The 23649-nt window shown below is 40.1% G+C and overlaps 1 protein-coding gene across 3 annotated transcripts in view; it reads left to right on the top strand.

Moving 5' to 3' along the window:
• The window catches only part of LOC119819887 (WD repeat containing planar cell polarity effector), a 271505-nt gene that overhangs the window by 183567 nt on the left and 64289 nt on the right, over positions 1 to 23649 (top strand). For all 3 annotated transcript variants that reach the window (XR_005286302.1, XM_038338112.1, XM_038338117.1), the window contains exon 13: positions 15498 to 15561. Coding sequence is in view for 2 of the 3 variants with exons in the window: in XM_038338112.1 (XP_038194040.1) it covers positions 15498 to 15561 (64 nt within the window). In the remaining variant the exon portion in view is untranslated. The remainder of the gene's footprint in view (positions 1 to 15497; positions 15562 to 23649) is intronic.

Consider the following 23649-nt stretch of genomic DNA (forward strand, 5'->3'; position numbering starts at 1 on the left):
CTCTGAACTCCACACAGCAGTGAGGCCTTTAGAAAATCATATTTTTGGAACCCAGAAAATGTTAATATATTGCAAGAGTTATTATCTGTAATTGAATCTTGCCTTTTTATCTGAATGGTGTTAGCATATTTCAAGAGACTCTTCATCTTAAATGTAGCAGTCTTCATGCATGAGCATACCCTGAAAATATTGGGGTTAAAGTCACGTGTACTTGAACTTTGGGCTTTATTCTTTGCTTTCATTGCTACTTTGTTTTTCTTGTTTCTAGGGAAAATTGATGAGTTAGCTTATTGCCTAAGGGGCTGGAAAAGATAAACATGAGTAAGAACTTTTTTTTAAAGCAGTTATTGGTAGTTTTGAAGCCTCTGCCCTAGGAAACACCTCTCCTCTGGATGTGAATATTTCTTCCCTGTGTTGGTTTAAATTGGGTGTTTTATGATAGCATGAGTTTTGTTGCTGTCATCAGTATTATATTCATACTTTTCTGTTCGGTTCTGTGAGATGTTTCTTTTGGGGAATGCTTACTTTTTCGTGTTTCTGGTTTTGTATGCTTTCAGTTACAATGAAATTCTCTAGTTTCTCTTTCACTAGTAGGCTATAAAGGGCATTAAGAAAAGAGAAATGTATGTTAGTAGAGACTGAATGAGATAACCTAAGTTGGAAACATCCTTTTGTTTTATCTGCTACCGAGAAGTTTTATCTAGGGGAGATGAAACAGGTCAAATCCCTTTAGGATTGCATGAGTCTCTCTGGTTTGGCTAGTCATTATTTTAATACTGCCTAAAAACTTATTAAAGAATTAAGGCCATCTTGGGGCATTTAAACTGAGGAAGAAGAAAAGAGCCCCATGGAGATTAGGAAAGTAGCTGAAGTCACTCGAGTAGAACTCAGGTGGGATCCTTGGGGAGAACGAAGTGCTGCCTTCTCTTCATTTTGATCCGGCATTCAAAGCCTGAGGTCAGATTCTGACTTTGTGTTAATAGACAAGTGTATGTGTGGTTGCTAAAACAAATGTTTGTATACAGTTTGGGTTTTGTTCTTCTTGGAGAGCAATTCTCCAGACATCTTTCTGTGTCTCTTGGCTTCTCTCCAAGTTCATACATACTTAAACTGTAAGACTTATTTCTTATATCTTTCTTGAGAACTCTTTGTATGTGTGCAAAATTGCTGTGTTTCAAAAAGAAATGTTCCCTGATAGTACAAATCATTCAGTAAAGTGTTTGTTTTATAGTAAAATGAAATAATAGTCTATTTACAAAAATTGTTAAGCTGCAGGACACCTACAAACAATAAATGCATCTTTGCCTGAAATGTGCTTAGAAGGTAGTCACTTACCTTTCCACCTCTGTGAAACTGAATAGCCTCCAGAGCCCTTAGCAGGGAACCAGCACCAAACAAGAGCTTTCCATAAACACACAGAAACTTTGATAGCAACAAGTGAATACTGATTGGATGAAAAAGCAAACATTTCACATGAATATGGCCTATAAGAAGCTTATTTCATTAATGAGGAAGTAGAATAATTTATAGCTAATGATTTATTTTAATTTTCTCTTCAAATATAAGGCTACTGTTTTCTGATACAGAAGCTTATAAAATGATAAGCTATTTTGAGGAAGAGGACTTTATTGCTTAGCAATAAAAACATAATGTTTTATTATGTTTTGCAAAGGAATTTAAGACTGTTTTCCTTATAATTCCACTCAAAAAATTAAAATGAATTGATGTAAACAGGAATAGATAAGTGGCTAGATGAGGGGAAACAGTTATATAGTGTCAGAACACAGACGGGTCTTGGTTTCTCTCAACGTTCATATACGTTTGGCAATTTTTGTAATAGAATGTGGGTAGTGTATGTGTGTGTGTGGAGTGTATATACTCGAACACATATATAAATACATAAATGTGTTGGAATTAATACTTATACTAATAATTCGGGAAGAAGGGAGACCAACCATGGATTGAAACCTGAAATTTTTAGCCAAAATAAATCTTACTTCCTTTTGTTTCTCTTTTGATATTTATCACAGCAGAACAGATGGGTCAGTGGTACAGAATGCATGCAGGACTTGAGTTTGGTTCTCAGCACTCACATCAGGTGGCTAGTCCTGGGGATTTTATGCATTCTTCTGAACTCCACGTGCACATGTGTGTACACAGAAACATGTACACATGTTGATAAGAATATGATAATTCTTTTTTAAAAAAACTTAGCACATGCAAGTGAAATAAAGCCTGATATTTTCCCCTAATTTGCTTATCTACTCAATTATTATGTGTGAAAACTGCAGCGTTAAAATGAAAGCACATAACTTTAAAAAAATAATTAGGGGATATGGGATAATGCTCTTGTACACTGTAAAGATTTGCCACTCATATTGATTTAATAAAACACTGATTGGCCAGTAGTCAGGCAGGAAGTACAGGCAGAGCAACCAAACTAGGAGAATTCTGGGAAGAGGAAAGGCAGAGATGCAGTCACCAGTCTGACACAGAGGAAGCAAGATGAGAATAGGATGTCTTACTGAGAAAAGGTGCCAAGCCATGTGGGTTAAACATAGACAAGAAATATGGGTTAATTTAAGTTAATAATAAGCCTGGGCAAATTGGCCAAACAGTTTATAATTAATATAAGCCTCTGTGTGCTTCTTTGGGGCTGAACAGCTGTGGGCCTGGGCAGGACAGAAACCTCTGTCTATAGCTCAGTGTTCAAGAGTACTTGTCTCTCTTGCAAAGGACTGGCTTCCATTCCTAGCACCCACTAGTAACTCCAGTTTCAGAAGATTCAGTGCCTTCTGACCTGTGGAGGCACCAAGCATGCATATGATGCACAGGCCTGCATGCAGGCAAAACACTTACACAGAAAATGAGTACATCTAATTCAATAAAAGAAAAAAAAGCTCGGCTATTTAACTATTAATAGAGAAACAGGGAGGTGAAATTTCTTCTTATTTTTGAGGCTCTTCTGGTCTCTTTGCCTCGGGCTCCTTTGAATTCGTAATGTCAGACATGAGCTCTCTGAGATAAGCTTCCCTTAGTGAGTTCTAGGTTACGGGAATGACAGTAGTAAGTCAGGAAGAGTGGCACACAAAAGAAGTCGTGAACCTTCCGACACACCCGGAGCAGCCCTGCCTGAATGTAGTCTTGTCATGGTGACACTTACGACACTTACCTGTGGCAGTGCTGGGCAACTGGGGATCTTAGGCCATCCTCAGGGTTAAGCCATTGTTAAGAAAATGTTGCCTAATGTTTGCCTGAGGCCATTTTCTCTTAGCAAGCCTATAGTCAGAACTTCTTAAAGACGTAAAGATGTTGATCTGTGTTAATCTTTCCTTTAGGAAGAAATAATTGTTACCCAAAGGAAGGCAATCCTAAGAAGTGACAAGATTGTGATTGTTGGCCCTAGTGACTCCTCGTGTATTACAGGAGTGAGGCTTTTTATTTTTTGAAACTTTTGACATTTATTTTAATTAATAAAAAGTACCTCTGTGTATTTATAGCGAACAGTGTGAATTGAATCAAGTTAATTAACATATTTGTCATGTCATCGATTTATTATTTTCTATAGAGAGAATTTTATATTTTGGCAAATTAGACAGTTGTAGTACATTGTTATCAACTGTGGTTGCTGCACGGCAGATACAACAGATCATGAAAGCTCATGCTGCCAGTCTCGTGGAAGCACTGTACCGCTGATGGACATCCTGCCTTCTCTGTGTCTTCCCTCGGTCTCTGTGTTTCTGAGATAATTTAGTAGCACTTGGCACTGAGCAGAAAGCCCGTGCTAGGGGGACTCATGAGGTCCACACATCCCCAGGAAATCCCTCTTTCTACAGCACTGTGAGGTACTGAATTCAGATCTGCGCTATTGGCTATTTGTTAATCTTCCGACAGCCCAGTTTACATAGGTATTCCCCATTTCAAGTCACTGTGCATCCTTGACCACAGATGCCAGGGCCAGTTATATAAAGCAGGAGTCAGCGAACTATAACCGCCTCCCACTTTTGTAAATATACTTCCATTGGAACGCAGCCAATCCTGTTGGTTTCCTTAACATCTGTGGCTGCTCACAGGCTATACTTGTGACAGGGTTGTGTACCCCTTTAGGTATATTTGCTATCTGGCCCTTTACAGTGAGAGTTTGAAAACCCCTGTTATAAATAAACAGCAGCAGAGACCTAGTTTGGGGAACATGTCTCTTGAGTGCCGGAGGAAGGAGGGAGGGGCAGTACTACTTTGTAATACGGACATATCTCTTCGGAAGTAAAAGTGAGTGGAGTTGATCCTAACACTAAGAGTTTGGGGGTATTATATAGGAAGGAGAAGGTAATTGTTTTTCAAAGTTTATATTTATTTTGTGGCTCTGAACCTGTATGCATATCTGTGCACCATGTGTGTGCCTCATGCCCATGGAGGCCAGAAGAGGGTGCCAGATTCCCTGGAACTGACGTTGCAGATGCTAGTGCAGTACTTAAAATTTTAAACAATTTTTCTCAAAACCTTTCTAGTATTTATTAATACATATATTACCACAAACCAATCATAAAATTTGTTTCCTTTTAGCAGAAAGGTCTTTAATTAGTAACTAAACATCACATGATGAATGGAACCTCTAGCAAGAAAGACAACCTTCAGTTTACAACCAGTGTGAGGTTCCACACAACAACATGGTTACCTGTGAAACGTATATTCTACTATTATAATAGCATCAGTAAGTAAGCTGATAGGTTAAATGTTTAGAAATTTATACTATATTTTTATTTTTAATTATTTAAAACAATTTTTAAATTTAAATATTCTTGATCATATTCTTCTCTTCCCCCAAATCCTTCCAGACCAGCACCCCCTCTCTACCTACTCAGTTTTAAGTTCTTTCTCAAAAACAAAGGTAAAAAAAGACAAAAAGCCAACACAATAACAAAACTCCCCAAACCAAGAAAACTAAATAAAACCATACTCCAAATGTAAATAAAACCAAAAGCAAACAAATAAAACACCAAACAGTAACCCCCAAAAAAACCACACACACACACACACAAAAAAAAAAAAAAAAAAAAAAAAAAAAAAAAACAAAAAAAAACAAACTGGAGTCCATTATATGTTGGTCAACTATTTCTGAACATGAGAAATAGTTTCACTGATTTCCCTCTTCTGGGAGGTATAAATGACAGTTCAGTTTTTAACCTTTACCTTGGTGGCTGGGTGTTCATTCATTCATCCATCCATCCATTTTTGTAGAAGCAGGAGCAAATCATAGAGAAATCATAGCAAAAGTAGCAGGGTTATAAAGACACTGAGTAGCTGCAGGGAGGGAAGCCCTTGAACTGGCTGTGTGAGGGACTCTAATGTGTAACAGGTACTGGGACACTGAGGAGCCTGGAGGCCAGCATGGGCTTTGATGTGCTGATAGGCACCACAGGTAGCCATATGTCCCTTCTGCCAGACCTAAGGGAAATGGCTTCTTTCAGTAGAGGGAACCAGCTTCACAAGTCCCTGAGGAGTACTAACTTCTTCTAGCCACTGGAAATCCTCCTGTAGCTCAGGTGGAACTCATTTGTGGATATTTGGACTATGTCGGTAATTTGGACAAAGACATGCAGGAATATGCCATTTACTCCCCCATTGCTCCTAGCTGGCTTTGGGCTTTACCTGTAGTATTGCTGTGAGCATTCTTGTTTGTGTCTTTGGTGCAAATGTCTAGATACTTTTTTAATTAAAAAAAAATTATTTATTTATTATGTATACAATGTTCTGTCTGTGTGTATGCCTGGAGGCCAGAAGAGGGCACCAGACCTCATTACAGATGGTTGTGAGCCACCATGTGGTTGCTGGGAATTGAACTCAGGACCTTTAGAAGAACAGGCAATGCTCTTAACCACTGAGCCATCTCTCCAGCCTGTGTCTAGATCCTTTCTAAAGACATTGATCCACTTTTGCTTGTTTTGTGAACTCTCTGTTCCTTTATTGGAATATTTCCTTTTTTGTTTGTTTTTATGTTTTAGAAAAGGAAATGATCAAATCTTCCCCTTACTTCCTCACCTCTGGTATCTCTCCTCATCCCCACACCTGCTATGGAATCTTTATCTTTTTCTTCTTGCTTTTGATATCTTTCATACATTGCAAATATCTCTAAAAAATCCACTTGCTACTTATTTTTCAATTCAGTACATATTTTGTGATCATTCTTTCAATAGACATTTTAAATGGCCAATTAGTTACTATTTTTGTGATTTCTTGTCGTCTTTCTATAATCAGTAACCTATTTGTTTCCGTCATTTCTATGACTTTATGCTTTACATTTTATTTCTCCAGTGCTCTGAAAATAATTTAGGATAATAATGTACAGATCCAGCTTCATTTTGTCCCAGCTCTAACCTGTTATCTAATACCATGTTCACAATGCTCTCATGACATCTGAGCCCACTTCTACTCCACGCTTAAAATTATGAGACAGCTTTTGACAGCAGTCGCAAAGGTGAACTCACCTAATGGATCTGTGCACTCATGTGCATGCATGCCCACAGGCTTGACACATGGCAGGTAATCTAAATCTCTAGTTTTCTTAACAAAACAATAGCAAATCCTAGGTCATTTGCTGTTATTGAGTCTGTGTGTGTGTATTGTGTGTATGCATGTGTGTGAATCTCTCTCTGTCTTTCTCTGTGTGTGTATGTATGTATGCAGGTGGAGACCTAAGGCTGACATCACATGTCCTCTTCACTCAGTGTCCAGCCTATACCCTGAGGCAGGGTCTCTCACTGAATCAGGAGTTTGCGGTTGTAGCTAGTCTGGTGAGCCAGCTTGCTTCAGGGATCTTTTGTCTCATGGAAGCTGGGATGAGGGAAGGCCACCAAGCCCATCTGGCCTTTATATGGATTCTGAGCATGGAAACACTTTAATACAGGATATTAAAACTCACTTCTCCATCCTCTTACCTGGTTAAATACATTTGCTTTGACTTCTTGTTCCTACTAACCTATATTTAGAGTAATATTCCTGTGTCAATACAATTAGCTGTTTCATTTGTTAGGACTTTTTTTAAGATGGTGACCTGGCTAGTTCACATCAACTTGACACACCTTTGAAGAGGGACCCTCATGTGAAGACTTGCCCCATCCCATCAGATTGGCCTGGAGCTAGGCCCATGGAGCATTTTCCTGATACAGTTGAGGAGGAGGGTTCAGCCACTGAGGGTGGTGCCAGCCCTGGGAAGGTGATCCTGGGCTGTATAAGAAAGCAGGCTGAGCGAGCCCAGGGAAGAAACCAGTAAGCAGCATTCTCCATGGCCTCTGCACCAGGTCCTGCCTCCAGATCTTGTCTTGAGCTCCTTCCTTGGCTTTGCTCAGCGATGGACTAGAGAGTATGAGCCGACACAAACCCAGGCTAGCCGTAGAACCAGGCTCCAGTAATCTGGACCACAGGTGTGTACCGCGGGCCTGGTTCATCTACCCTAGGTTTAGACGTGATACAGAGAGCTAGCTCAGTGTTCTGTGCCATCGTTTTCAGTTTCTCGGATGGACTCTGTTGTTTTAAACACAGCTCTGGAGGATTTTGATTTAAATGCCATGAATATCATGAATCTGTGTGTTAATTTTGTTAAGTTAGTATGCTTCATTCTTCTGTTTAAAAAAAAGAGATTCTCTTCATTGATTCAATTTCTCCTCTGTAGTTTCTTTTTGCAGACATATCTCCTATTTAGTTTGCTTCTAAGTATTATATTTCTTCATTTCTTGTTAATGCTGCTGGGTTTTTTTCTTCCAATTAAACTTCATAACTGGTGATTCTTGGTATGTAAGAAACTATTGACATATGCGTGTTAATTTTATAGTATATGACTCTTTTGGAACCTTAAATTTTATTTCTAATAATTTTGCAATTGATTTGGTTTCTGAGTAGGCATAAAATTGTCTACAGATAATCGTCATGCCCCCATACATCACACATTTAAACTCTAGTTCTTCTGTAGTGAGTGCTTGTTTCGGTTCCTTTGTCTCACTTGTGACTTGAGTTGCCATGCACACTGTTATGTTTTCATTCTCTTCTGCCTCCCACAATGCCAGTCATGATTTCCGTCCCACTGAACGTTTTCTAAATCTTTAAATCTATAAGTTTTAGTTCTCCACTGCCCCTGTTCTGTAAGGATAGTTATTTCATCGACAGGTTTTCTAATAAGCCTTCTACACTTTCTTGGAAGGTGCTGCTGTGGTAATTAATCTTCATTGTTGAGTTGACTGGATTTAGAGTCGCCTAGGAAACGTGCCTCTGGGCCTGCTGGGCTGGCCTTTTCCAGAGAGGTTTAACTTGGGGGGACCCACCCTGGATGTCTCTCACTGCCATCCTCCTCACCCTCCTGTTGCCCTGCCTTCCCACCATAATGTATGCTCCCTTTAAACCAGTCAGAGTGAGCCCTCCACCCTCAGGATTGCCAGGCATTTTGTCATAGCACTAAGAAAAGTAGCTAAAAAAATACTTTCTTAGAAATGGAGCATTTGAATCAAGAATCACAGAAACATGGCAGACAATCTATTTTTGAGTAGCCACGAGAATCAAAGTTTTGCTTCCACAAAATAAACAATTTTTGTTAACAGTTGTGATCTTCTGACTCAAAAACTAGGCTTCTTCTATGTGTATTTCCAGTTAGGTTTCATAGTTGCATGAACACTCGTAAGATTGTGGTTAGCTTGCAACTTTAGTCTTGTTTTTTATTTTTAAAACTTTAAAAATTTAAAGTTAAAAATATATAAATAAGTGAAAATAATTGCTGTCAACATCTGGATGTTAATATATCTAGTTAGATGGCTTTTTGACTTTTGACATGGACAAAATAATCCTTATTTTTGTAAATGAGACTTATGTTCATGAAACAGAAGTCAAACAATTCAGACCCACACACATAAAAGTAATCTAGCACCCACACATTGCAGCACCCAGAAATAAAAGGAAGAGTAAGGATGGTAGCTCTAGAAATTAGGATCAGTAAAGAAATTGCCTCATTAATGTAAGGATACAACTGTGTAATTAAAATTGGAAACTATAGAAGGAAAACCAGGAAAGAATGAAGTCACCACTTCAAAGCAGGGCCCAGTGGGTGCTGTGAAGAGTGGTATAAAGGAAGCGGGTCTGCTGCCTTGAACCTGAACCCCAGGATTTGGGAGGCTGACTGGGATTGCCATGACTTCAGCACTTTCTTTTAAAAAGGATTGTTCTTCATGGACGGGCTCTGTGGGAGCCTTCTCAGCTTGGTCGATCACCTTCCTGGACCTGGGGGGAGTTGGGAGGACCTTGGTCTTAGCATAGAGTGGGGAACCCTGATGGCTCCTTGGCCTTGAGAGGGAGGGAGGGGAGGTATGGGTGGAGGGGAGGGGAGGGAAGGGGGAGAAGGAGGGGAGAGAAGGGGGAGAAGGAGGGGAGGGAGGGGGGAGGAGGAGGGAAGGAGATGGAAATTTTTAAATATAAAAAAAAATAAACCATGAGGAAAAAAAAAATGAAAAAAAAATAAAAAAATAAAAATATATATTTTTTTATTAAAACAAAACAAAAAAAAATCTCTACATAAGGATCATTTAGAAAACAATGTAATCAAGTCAGTATTAGAAAAAGGTATGTGTTAAAGGTTATTAATTCCTATAGAAATGTTTTAAAGTAAAATTAAGTATTCCTCGACTTTCTTCTTTCTTTGTAAATATTGTTATGCCCAGTGGTGATGCGCACCTTTAATCTCAGCACTAGTGAGACAGAAGTAAGTGGATCTCTGTGAGTTTGAAGCCAGCCTGGTCTTCATAGAGAGTTCCGGACAAGCTGGGCTATATAACGACACCCTGTCTCAAATAAAAATAAGCGGCATTGATTTATCCCACAACTATCATGTGCCACACACACCAGGAGTGGAGAAGGGTGCTCAGTTATAGAAATGCTACCTTGCTGATGGCTGCTGAGGCTGTAACCCATTCTCAGGATAAATTAAGAAGTGTCCCATCAACACCATGGTTACTCAAGGCTATGCATGAATTATTCAGTACCTAATTTGGCTACAATGTTAATGATTCTTAGTCCACTGTGTATAAATGTTCCTGACTTACTATCTATTTTTGCCCACCTATCAATTTTACGTATTATATTTTATTTTCTTTAACTTACCTTATTACTCTTTAAAAACTTCAGTATTTTGTGGTCACATGCCTAGGTGATTAAAGTTACTTTGAATCTTGACCTATATTGTTGTCTTCCTTTCCTCCATCTTGTCCTGTCATGAGAACACTTTACTAAGATCTATAGGCTGGATCTCTATCTGATTTGCTATGTTCCATGGCATCTGGATGGTCACTTGAATGCAGTACAGATGTTTTAGTTAGAGCCATGTCTGAGCCAACTGCACTGAGTAGTCATCCTAATAGAGGTAGAACGTGGCGTTCGTGCTAGTTGATACCAAAGAAAAGGCTGACCATGGAGTGGAAGAAAAGCTTCAGAGAATTATTGAGAAAGGGTCAGCTATAGCACAATGGGGTTTGATCAAAAGAGGCGACAAGCAACAGGTGCCATGAGCTTTCACCAGCATTTTAAAATAAAAGTGTGTTGGCCTGGAGCCTTTCCTGAGTATGGGCCGTCTGTGTGCACAGAGAGGCACTGGGTATTGAGAGCAGCTCGGTAGGAAGGGTTAGGACACAGGAAGGCGGCCGTGTGAGGGAAGGATGGAAGGCGCTCCTTCAGGGTAGCTAAGGGAATTTTTTGTTTAAAAAAAATCAGAATAAGCTATGGCGGCAAGTTAAGTATTTTTCATTTTAGTTGGAAAATTGTAGGAGTTGTAAAGGCTAAAAAAAAAGTCAACAGAGTTTGTTGAACATAAAAACATTGGCTGGTGTCACCATGTCTTCAGACTTTGACCCTGCTTTAAGTTCGGTGACTTCTCAGAGTAAAGTCACTCCAGGTCCGTCTTCTGTAGTTTGGTTGTGATCTCAGTCAGAACTGAGGTTTGTTCTCATTTGCTTTGTTTGGGGAAAGATTTGATTGGTAAATGTTTTAATGAACTTTGCTTTTTCTCCCTATACACAAAACCTGCCAGTCTAATTCGCCAAGAAATGGTTTTAAATGTGTAATTTTTCCGATCAGGGAATTTCCCATCAAGGGACATTTTGTTTGCTTCTGGTTTGGGGCTTTTTAAAAAGCAAAGCCTCTGGGTTTCCTGACGAATCTCACTTGTGCTTGGGCCGGCCCTCTGCCATGTTTGCTGTTTTCCACAGTGCCTCGCCTATTGCTTTTACTCCCACCAGCAAGGCTTAAGAGTGCAGGTCTCTCATAATTGTTTTCGCTTTAGCTGGTAGTAATAGATATGGGGCGATAGCTCGTTGAGACTTTTGTTTGCAATTTTCTTATGGCTAAATGACACTGACTGAGCCTATTTTCATGTGTTTATTTCCATCTGTATACCTTCTGTTGAAATGTCTCCTGAATTTTTTTTGTCTATTTTCTAACTGGGTTGTTTGAACATTACTTTTTAAATATTTGGAGTTTCCTTGCAAATCCTGGTAAGTAAAAAAGAATACTTACTTCATAAGCAAGAGAAACTCAGGAGGCTGCCTGTTGACGCTGTTACTGTTTAAATTCAGATGGAGGAGCCAGAATGCCGTGTTTGGATTGACTCGGATCCAGACATTGTAGTGCTGCTGAGATGATGAACATAGAAGGGGGGAGGGGGGGAGAAAAGTGGTTCAGGGACACGGAGGAAAAGGTGAGGGCAGAAAGTGGAGGGGGGCGAAGAGAAGTCTTTGGCTGAAATCTGTTTTCATCGAGTGCGGTTCTAGGAGGTTGGTCAAGGAATGGTGATGGGTTCCGTGTCTTGTGGGAATGGACCTGTTTTAGCTGCCCTGGTCCATCACTCGTTGACTGGGAGCAGCTTGTGACGAGGATATTCTCAGTGTAGGTGGATTTCAGATCACAACACAGCAGCCGGGGCACCTGTTGGCAGCTGAAGTCTATTTTCCATATAGGTATAGAGTTTAGCTGCTTCATGTCAACTAAGATGGAGCAAAGCCACAAGTCCGTGGCCGTCAGCAGTGCTCGCCAGCACTGCAGCTCACCTCATGGCAACAATGTGCCCATCTTCCCCTTCATCTCCATTCCACCTTTCCTTCTTGTGTTGTTTGCTGTGACAACCGAGACGTGTCTTCTAGGAGTCATTCCGTCTCTCGGGGTCATTGATAGAGGGATAAGTTCTGTGTCCTGTTAAATAAGCCTTTCACGTCACTGCATCGTTAACCAGCTCTCTTTTCCAGTTCTCATGTTCAGACATGCTCAGGATTCATTCCAAAGAGCGCTCCTGTGGCACACACTACCAAATTACAACTCTGTGGATACATAGTCTTTTACCCTGCCGGGTTCAGCACGGCCCCAGCGCACTGTTCTAATATGCACCCCGGTTAGCAGCCAGGCAGACAGGCTCTTAGAGTACTGGAGGCATATTCTAAGGGGTGGGAGGAATATATGCTGTATTGTGGGCACAGGTCTCTGCAGCATCGTGTAGCACAGAAATGCAGTCTCAGAGTCAAGAACTGTGCATATTAGGGATCCTCGGGAACAATGTACTAGCCAGATACAGCCTTCCTATATTTCAGGATCCCAGGTATCATTAACTCTGTGATAACTCTCTTAACTGTTCCACTTTAACTATTCCTTATTCCTGCCATTCAAATGATGAATGACCCAGTGTAAGCTACCAGAGAGGCTCACATAGAGCCATTAACTGTGGATAGCACTCCCTCATTCATTTACCTTCCCAAGGGTAAATACAACACAGTAGTTGCTGTGGGTGGCCACTGCTCCTTCATTTCCCTGCCCAGACTCCCAAAATAATCACACAAAAACTATATTATTTGTAATACTTAATGGAATGTTATAATAATGCCTTTAAAAAAGTAGAAGTGGTCATTAAGGCAACACTTACTATTAGAGACTTAAGAAGGTCATTCTATAATGGTAAAGGGACAATTGATTAGGAACAATTAGGAACAATGAATGTGTGTGTGTGTGTGTGTGTGTGTGTGTGTAAGAACAGAATTATAAATGTATCAACATAGAAAAACTCATGGATTCAGCATTCAATGCAATGCTACCTAGCAGTAAAGGTACAGTTAGGAAAGAAACATACAGAATGCTCAGCACCACTAGTCATTGGGGAAGTGCAAATCAAACCGTAACATAACACTGTCACATGCCCACGATTATGACTAAAATGACGGAGATTTAAGTTTTCTGGAGAATTTCATATGAGTTCTATATTTACATAGTTTCACCATCCTTTCCATCATTCAGATGCCCCCCCCCCACACACACACCTGCACACACATGAGCCAGGGATGAGGAAGTGGCTCAGTGAGTAAGAGTGCTTACTGCACAGGCATGAAGACCTGAGTTCAGATCTCAGCATGAACAACAAAACCACAAAAGCTAAGCTTCCCCACATGTACCCATTGCCGGGGGGGGGGGGCAGAGTGAAGAGAGACAGCAGAGGTAAAACGATCATTAGATCTTATTGACCACCTGCCTAGCCAAAGTGGTGGGCTCCAGGTTTGGTGAGAGACAGTCTCACTGAAAATAAGGAGGATGCCTGATACTCCCCTCTAGCTCTGAGTGTTCTCATGGGCACTGGGACCTACATTTGCATATATACCATAATATATATATGTATATATATATAAACAATAATTCCATGCTAGGCTTCACATATGAGAAATAACTTGCAGTTCTTGTCTTTATGGGGTTAGGTTGCCTCACTTAATATGTTTTCTAGTTCCACCCATTTTTCTACCAATTTCATTTTTATTAATAGATGAATAAAATTTCACTCTATATATGTATCGCATTTTCATTATCCACTAATGATGGTCATCTAAGCTGGCTGCATTTCTTTGCTGTTACTGAAGAGAGCTGCAATAAGCATGGATATGCAAGTGTCTGTTAGAATAAGGTCTCCTTTGGTTTATTTTGATTTTTTTAAGTATGTGCCCATTGTTTAAAGGAGTAGGTTTCATAATGATGTTTTGTTTTGTTACTTTCTCTAATTTCAATGTGTCTTGAGTATATTTGCCAACAGTGTATGTGTTAGGCGTGTTAACTTTGACGTGCCTGGAAACAAAGAATTTGGCTATCAGCACAGAAATGGATCTTAGAGATGTAAATTTGTGAGTCATTGATAAGATAACTGAGATTGGAATAAGTATAGAAATTAAACGATAGAATACCAATATCTTCTAGAGGAGATAGACAAAGATCAGGCTACAAAATGGGAAACAAGGAGTGAAGGAAAGGGAAAAGGACAAAGGTGGACGATTTCGGGAGGGGCAGTTTAGAGGGTTAGGTGTGGCTGCTCTGGTCAGACTCTAAACCATTTGAAGTGGGTGGGTACGAGTGCTGGGACCTCACAGGGACTCAGCACTGCCACACAGTGGGCAGTGCAATGGGAAATGGCCAGGGAGTGAACACTTGGACCTGCTCCTTCTGGTTTTAGGGCTGCCTCCCACACCAGTGTTTTCTATTCTCCTTGCATGCATAATGTTGCAGCATCCTTCCAGTTATGATAAATTCCTTTTGCACAGAACCAAACACAATTGCCCCACGACCTGTAGCTATGAGAGATTTGGGCAAATACTTGGGTTACTAGTGTGAACAGACAGGGAGTTGGGGGTGGTGATAGAGAATGGCATCAGAAGGCATCAAGACTAATATAGAACATGTTCCAGAGCCTAGCAGCACCGTCTGATACTAAATTAGTTACCTTACAAATGGAATGTGTACTCTTAATTTTTAATACTTATTTTTTAATCTATCGCTGTCTTTTCTACCACTGCATTTTATAATATAGAACACAGTGATGAACAGTCTAAAAACTGTTTTGAGGATCAGGAAAATGGATGAGTTTTTTCAATACAAGTCTCTGCATTCAGACAAAAAAAAAAAAAGACAAATTTGTGTGCCCAAAACGTGTTTGAGGTGTTTGCAATGTGCTTTTTCTCCCGAGCTCTTAAACTTTATGTTCTAAAAAAAAAATTGGAAAGAGCTCAAATATTTTTTAAAAATTAGAAATAATTTTTTTGTTCTTTCAAGTTAGCTGAGAATATTTTTTTAAAACTTACAAATGTAAAATTTTATAATGTGAGATTTGATTTCTCTCTTATCCTGCTATATTCTTTATATCCACATAAGTTTCTCTTAATAAAAACAATAAAGTGAAAATTATGAGGAATTCACGTCTAAGTTTTCATCTCTCCAGATCTAGCTATGTCTCCCTTGAGCTTCTCTTGTCCAGAAGTTACACCCAGGGCCTCCCATGCTTCTGTGCTTAGCTCCTCCCCAGGGTAAGAACATGTCATAAGCCAGAAAATCCTTGTGGAAAGTATTTTCCCCATCAGAAAGATGCATATAATACCAAATAAATACACACAAAGAAGCACTTTTCCTTTTTATATGGCTTTGTTCACAGCTAACATATTTCCCCCTTATCACAGGTACCGGAGATTTGAAAAGGCCTTCCTCTTGGCTGTTGACATTGGTGCTCGTGACCTGTTTATGGTAAGTCATTGCCAGAGATGATTTTTGTGTCTTCAGTTCTAAGGCTGAGTAAGTTGTCAGCTTTTGTGACCATTAAAAGGGATTAGTGTCATTTGCGGCCTTAGACACATGGCGGGAAGGCATTATTCCACCGTGGCTTGCAGCACTGCCCTCATGAGCTGCTCAATAGCTATCTCGTATCTTTTGGCTTGTTGACATTTTCCTTGCCAGGGCCAAAGGATCTTTTATGTTTTCAAAGCATTTATAATTCTTGAACTTTTCTCCCCATGAACCTTGATGTGCAGAATTGACACCTTTCCATCTATTAAGTCTAAATGTCTTTCTAATCCATGCTCTGAGCAAGCTTGAAGCTCCAGAAGCCAGGACACAGGAGGAAATGTGCCCCAGAGATCTGAACATACTGTTGGGCCCTCAGGTTCCAGTGAGAAGTAAGAAGTGATGAGTGCTTTCCTTGTGTTTGGCACAACTAGAGAGAAAAGTGGATCCACAGGTGCTGAGTCCACTGTACTCTTGCTCCGCTATTTGTCACTTGGCCAGTGGTGACACTGCCCAGCTTCTTACAGACCGGGTGCCTACTGTCATGCTCCTGTCTGAGACTGTAACTTAATTACACTCTCTCTTCCTTTTCCTTGCTCTAAACCCTCTGATCTCCACCCCCACGCCTTGTATCCTCCCCACCCTGATTCCTTTCTTATGAGAACTTTCACCCCAGCTAGGTCAAATGAACAAAGTAGCAAATCTGTTGTTATCACAGAAGCAGTAAGACAAAGGTTTGTACTGTTCTTTTGCACTGTGAAGATACTAAGTGTTGCTGTTTCCTATGTAGAGTTCATCACCTTAGCTCATTTGTGTTTCAATTGAATTTGGTTTTAAAATTCTAATTATAGGTGACAGAATTTAAATTTCATTCTCTCAAATCATTTGTACGTACATTAATCATGAAAAGATAGTAATTATTACTTTCAAAAGGATAAATGTTACATTTTCCATCTTCACTTTGCTCTCTACTTGGGCAGGCATGTCAGTGTGTTGACACTCTGTGCTTCAGCTAGCCCAGTGGAGAGCTTAGATTCCAATCTAACTGACCCTTCTTCCTGTCTTCCCACCTCTGCTGCTTCTTATTCAAATAGAGGTATATCATCCTCCTCTCTTCCCTTCCTCTCCCATTTCCCACTGCTTCCCACTCCTCTTCCTCCTCCTTCAACAGGGTCTCAGTATATAGCCCTGGCTGGCCTGGAACTCCCTCTGTAGATCTGAGTCCTAGATTTAAAGGCATTGGCCCCCAGGCCTGACCCCAGTTCTTCTGTTATGCCGAGAGAGCCCGAGAGTCCCAAGGGTGGGGAGGCAGCTGAGAACAAAATTTCTCCCCGAATATTATATCCTGTAGTTTAATCTTTGATTAATTAATAGATATAATTATCAAAAACACTTTCTAAACTATTTTCATATTTGTTTCAGCATTTTAATCTGTTTAACCCAGTACCAATTTAGAGAAACCTTTGTGTTCCTTCAAATCTCCTTAATCCAAGAGCTTTTCCACTGACGGGCGAAAATAGAGGAGAGGATGACTAGACGCTCAGTTTGGAAAAGTACAGACGTTATTCGGAGTGCACATCTTCACTCCTCATCTGAGACAGCGCCTTTAGCCAAGGTCTATTTTAAGGCGTCTCAAAATACAGAGTGTTGAGCCCTCGGAGCTCTGTTTAGGTTTATGAAAGTACTGTGTACATTTGAGACTTGATGTTGAAATTATCTAAAAGAATTTATCATGTTTTAATATAGATTAATTCTTACTGTTTGAATTTCATCTGGCCAGAGGTTCATAGCCTATATTCTAAGAAATATTACCTCTTTTGAAAAGTAAAAGTTTATAAAATAAGCAGGATTATCTCTACTTGCAAAGGATTTATTATCTTTAAGCCATCTCTTCCTTAAAGATTAAAAATAATACCAAAGAGATGAAAAAAAAATAGTACCTCTGGCTGGGGACACAGCTCAGTCGGTGTTTGTCAAGCATGTGCAAGGCCCTGGGTTTGATCTCCACAACTCAAAAACCAGGAGTCGGGGCACAATCCTGTAATTTTACTGCTTGTGAGGTGGAGCCGAGAGGACCAGACGCCAAGGTCATCCTTGGTCACACAGCAGTTGGGAGGCCCATCTGAGCTATATGAGACTGTCTCGAAGCAACAACACCACCACCAACGAAAAGGACCAGAGAGCCTGTACACAATGCTTTCCGCTATAGCATCTGCTGGTGGTGAACAGGTGAAGGTATACAGCGTGACGAGGAAGGCGATGTGTCTGGAAGACAGGCAGCTGAGACCAGAGGGGCCCAGGTGTGAACTAAGGCGTTGGAGTTCATCTTTAAAGCTGTAGGAACCTGATGAAGGGTTTGGATCGGAAGAGTGATGCTGTCATAAGTTTGATCCGGAATCTGCATGCCTTTTCTGGAAAAGGACTAGGTAGTAACTATCTCAAGATGCAGTCCTCATAGTTACTACACAGCTAGTCAGCACTGCCATCATAGAGGGAAGGCAGCTGCCACAGTGTACAGACAGTAAGTGTGGGTGTGTTCCAATAAAGCTTCATTGACCACAGTTTGAATATAATAAAAATTTCAAATGTTGCACACACACACAAAACAAAAACAAAAAACAAAAACTGTGATCCCTGTGTCTCCCACCCCCCGCTCCAATGTTTTAAACTAGAAAAAAAGTCTCTAGTAACATTTGGCTGCATTTCATAGTTCCCACACCTCGTTTAGAGGGACCCAAGGATGCAGTGGGTTTCATATAGTTTACCTAATGCTGTTTGCTTCCATTTTATTGTTTGTAAGATGGTAACAATGCATAAGTTGCCAAAGAATGAAATAGGTTAACATATTTGAAGGGCCTGGCATACTGTAATAACTTGGTAACTAGGGTTTCTAGCATGTTATTCACCTTTCAAGTCTTTGTACAGTATTTAATTTTAAGGTAGAGGTGTGTGTGTGTGTGTGTGTGTGTGTGTGTGTGTGTATGAGATTAGTAATCTGGGCTTCATACAACTTTTGAAATTTGTATGTCTCTGCTTGATAGCTTAGAATCATTTAAGACAGCCTTGTTTCATAGTCTGCTCTTTTACCTACAATATCTTAGAAGACAGATAGATTTTTGTGTACTTGAATTAATCCACAGTAATGGTAGCATTTGAAACAACTGCAAAAAGTTTCAGTAAGTCATGTTGATGGTCCAAAATTCTTCATAACAAAGAGGGAATATGCTGATATAAATAAATAACCAGTAAAGAGTAAAATAACTAGAACTAAAACCCAGCACAAATCAGAACAAGGCATTTCAAAAAATCAGAATTACAAATAATTCATAAACACAGAAAAATGTTGAAGGCCATTGGTGGTGAAACCGTGGACTAGGGCTCTCAAGGCAGTTCAGGGAGTGAACGTCACTGAGGTTTTCTTGAGACTCTTGTCAGAAGGTAGTTGACTATACATGGACAAATGTTTTTATGGACTTTCTTTGTCTTGCATTGATCCATAGTTCTGTCTTTGTGCCAGGATCATGTGACTTTCTTTGCACCAGACTCATAGTTTTGGAATTAGTTTGCTTTATATACTGAGGTCCTTTGGAATTGCATGTGAATTTTAGGATGCATTTCTCTGTTTCTGCACAGACATATCACTGAAGCATTGATAGAATTGCATTGGTCACTTTAGGTACGACAGATATCTTTTTGTTACTCTTTTTTTTGAAGTTTTTCTACATGTGTATGCTGCATATTGAGCCCTTCCTCATCCCTTTCCCATTTCTTTATCTACTTTCATATCACACACACACACTCACACACACACACACACACACACACACGTATCTTTATGTATCTCTATAAAATCTCGGAACCACAGATGAGAGAAAGCATAATTTGGCGTAGTTCAGTTGACATATCTGTTTCCCTGCAAACAGTGTGGCTTCTTTCTTCATGGTCTTGAAGATTGATGATGCTTTTTTCTATGTTGTGTTGTTTGGTTTGTTGATCGGTTGATTCGTTTTCAGAATTTCTGTCTGGTTTTTTTTTAGTGTCTGAATTCTTCACAGGATTTTTCCTTGATGTTTTAAATTTTTTTCTTCCATGTTACTGATTCTTTCATCTTTAGTAGTTTTCTTGTCTAGGTCCTTGATTAATTTCCTAACTGTCTTCAGGATGTTTTATTTGAGTGCTCTCTGTGTCCCTGCTCTGCTCCTCTTCCAGTGTGTAGGACTCTGATACTTCCACTTCTAACTACTTTTGTTCTCCATTATTGAGAAGTTGTCAGCTTAGGAGGGGTCTCGGTGGAATGCCGTCTCGTGTTTTCGATTCTTTTGCTGGGTTTCGCATATCTGTTTGCATGTATGTGTCCTGTCCTCCAATTTGTAGTACCCCTCCCCCCCATACTCCTTTCCTCGTGTTTTTTGTTTTATTTCACATGAATCCTGATGGGTTATCTTTGCTTAGAGCTATAATCACAAGGAAAACCAACTGCAGTACCACTGTTAAAAACTACAGTGGTTTCACAGCAGCCTCAAGATCTTAAAGAAATGATGAACAAAGCGTTCGGGTGGGTAACCATTGATCCATACTGGTACATGTGTAAATAAGTAAATAGATTCAACACCCATATTAAGAAGTCACAGTTTGGCAAACATCGTGGTTATAACTGAATAAGGCAAAAGTTTCTAATGGATTCTATGAGTAGGGAAAGGTTCTGCAGAAGCAAGCTATTTAAAGGTTCTCAGAGTGTTTCCGTGATATTATAAAAGCTGTGTGTTTTTACAAAGGGGACAAGAGTAACAAACTACCATAGAGAAAATTGGTAAACACTATGTAAATCTAACAATCATAACTCAATTAATACCAGAACAGATAGCTGGGTGTGGTGATGCATTCCTGTTTTCTCAGAACTTGGGACACAGAGGCAAGAGAATCAGAGCATCCAGACAATATAGCAAGTTTGAGACCAGTCTGGACTACAAATGCTAAAGTAATAATATAATAATTATAATAATAAAAATGGAACTATTGAAAACAGTTTGCCACCTGGTATGATAAGCAAGGATACAACATCCTGCTGTGACATTCCTGCCAGAAAGGTAAAACCTAACTGAGGGTCATTCTTTTAAGTAGCCTGTATTCTTAAAGAATGTGATGCTCACATAAGGGAGAGCACCAAAAGAAACGAAAACTCATCACTAAATGCATCAAAAGTTGGTCTGTTGGGTGTAAAGAACAGCTGAGAATAGTTGAAACTTTGCAATTATGTGGGTACAAATTACCAGTGCTAGTTTGATTGTTTGTATGTTTTGTGGCTTTGTAGGACATTTAAAGTACCATCAAGTAAGTCAACAACTTTTTCTCAAACAGTTCAGAAAAGTAACCTTTTTGAGCTGTACTTGGAACTCTATGGAAGCTTGAGGTTGCTTTAAAATTCACATCTTCAATTTCCTCATGAGGTCTAGATTGCTCACTGCCCATGAAAGTCTATGGCTTTGGTCACAAAGTGCTGCTTCTAGCTTCTTGTCTTTAGAATATTATTCTGGGTTTGAAAATTCAGGTAGCCTCTCCAAAGCAATTATTATTGTGGCATAAAAGATAATTGTTTTGCTATACTCATTGTGGCATAAAAGCCACCCAGGATTGCTTCTCTGGCCCCATCTTGAATGGCATGAAGATGAGTGTGCCTCTGAGCAGTCTCATGTTGGCATCTCTAACTACCTTGGCCATTGGCACAAGGCCAGTTGGAATGTCAAATGTACCATCTGATAATGCTATAAAAAGACCTATAACTGCTGCTCTCCAGCCATCTGTGCCTTCCCTTGGCATAATACTGTTGGGTAGTTTGTCTTCCATTGGCATGGTTTTTGTAGGGCGGCTTACATCTGCTATTCCTAGGCACTTGCTTGGTGATCAAGTTGACATAGAATTGCTTCTTTGGCACTGTTTTTATATAGAGGAGTTTTATACCTGCTAACTTCTAAAATAAGATTTGGCGCTTAATCCATTATGATTGCCATTTTCAATTTTATGAATATATGTGCCTTTCTGAACTCCAGTGACTCAAACCTAGCTTGGACTTTCCAATCGAAGCTCTAATTGAATGTCTCCACTCAGAACGGTTAACTACAGATGAAGTAGGTTTCTAATTGAAAGTCTCCACTCAGAACAGCTAACTACAGATGAAGTAGATTTTCTTAAGATAGTCAGCTGAGTACACAGAGTAAATCTCTCCTCTTGTGCCAAATCTATGGAAATTAGAGAAACTCTGTGTGTGTGTGCGTGTGCCTGTTTGTGTTAAATTTTATAGCTGGAATCAAATAAGAATACTTGATGGACCCGAGGTTGTGAGACTCCACTGACAACGCTAAGATGGGACAAGGTGAGATTAGGAGAGCAGGCACCAAGTGCTAAGAAAAGAAGATTGTTTACCAAAGTCGGAGGAACATCTAGAACTTCATGTCCTGGGCAAGGATACTTTGAATAGAAAAGTATTTGGGGGCAAGCAAGGATGGATCCTTGGGATGCTGCAGTACAATCAGGAGGGTGAGAGAGTGAAGAAAAAAATCACAAGAAGTAGAAACTGGGTCAGCCCCAGTTATGTTAAGGGAAATAGGGTTGTGACTATTAGGAATTTAAGGATATTCAGCAGAAAAATAGAAATGCATATGCTATGAACTGAATTGTGTCTTTTTCCTCCACAAAATTAACATGTGGATCTTCTAACCATCAATATGACTATATTTGGAAGCAGAGCCTGTAAGCTGGGTAATTAAGGTTTAAGGCCAGTGGGATAGGATATCATCCATTATGCTGTCTTTTTTTTTAATACTTTAAAAAAATACTAATCCAAATTCCCACTTCCTTCCCTTCTCCCATTCCCTCCACACACCCTCCAGCCCTACCCGCCCCCCACTCCTAAAAGAGAGTAAGGCACTTTGCCTTGTGGAAAGTCCAAGGCCCTCCCCATTACATCTAGGCTGAGCAAGGTGTACATTCAAAGAGAATAGGATCCCAACAAGCCAGTACATGCAGTAGAGACAAATCCCAGTGCCTCTCTCAGTGGCCCCTTAGTCTGCTCAAATGTCAACCACATTTAGAGGGACTAGTTTGATCCTATGCTTGTTCATTCCCAGTCCAGTTGGAGTTGGTGAGCTCCCATTAGCTCAGGCAAACTGTCTCAGTGGATGAACCCCTCATGGTTTTGACCTCTTTGCTCATATTCTCACTCCTTCCACTCCTTAACTGGGCCTTGGGAGCTGAGTCCAGTGCTCCGATGTGGGTCTCTGCCTCTGTTACCATCTGTTGTTGGATAAAGGTTCTATGGTGATATTTAAGATAATCATCAGTCTGACTACATGGCAAGGCCAGTTCGGGCACCCTCTCCTCTATTGCTTAGGGTCTTCTTAGCTGGGGTCATCCTTGTGGAATCCTAGGAATATTTCTAGAGCCAGGTTTCTTGTTAACCCCATAATGGCTCCTTCAATCAAGATCTCCCTTTCCTTGATCTCATATCTGTCCTTCCTCCATCTCGACTCTCCATTCCCTCAAGTTCTCCTCAACCCTCCTCTTCTCCCCTTCCTTCTCCCCTCTGCTCCCATGCTCCCAATTTTGTCAGGTGATCTTGTCTGTTTCCAATTTCCAGGTGGGTATATATATGTTTTTCTTTGGGTTCATCTTATTACTTAACTTCTCTAGGATCATTAACTATAGGCTCAATGTCCTTTATTTATACCTAGTGTCCACTTATGAGTGAGTACATACCATATTTATCTTTTTGGGTCTGGGTTACCTCACTCAGGATAGTGTTTTCTAATTCCACCCATTTGCATGCAAAATTCAAGATGTCATTGTTTTTTACCGCTGAGTAGTACTCTAATTTGTAGATGTGCCACACTTTCTTTATCCATTCTTCCGTTGAGGGGCATCTAGGTTGTTTCCAGGTTCTGGCTACTACAAATAGTGCTGCTGTGAGCATAATTGAACAAATACTGTTGTAGTGTGATTGAACATCTTTTGGGTATATGCCCAAGAGTGGTATTGCTGGATCCTGAGATAGGTTGA

The sequence above is a fragment of the Arvicola amphibius genome, chromosome 1 (genome assembly GCF_903992535.2).
Source record: "Arvicola amphibius chromosome 1, mArvAmp1.2, whole genome shotgun sequence".
NCBI lineage: Eukaryota > Metazoa > Chordata > Mammalia > Rodentia > Cricetidae > Arvicola > Arvicola amphibius.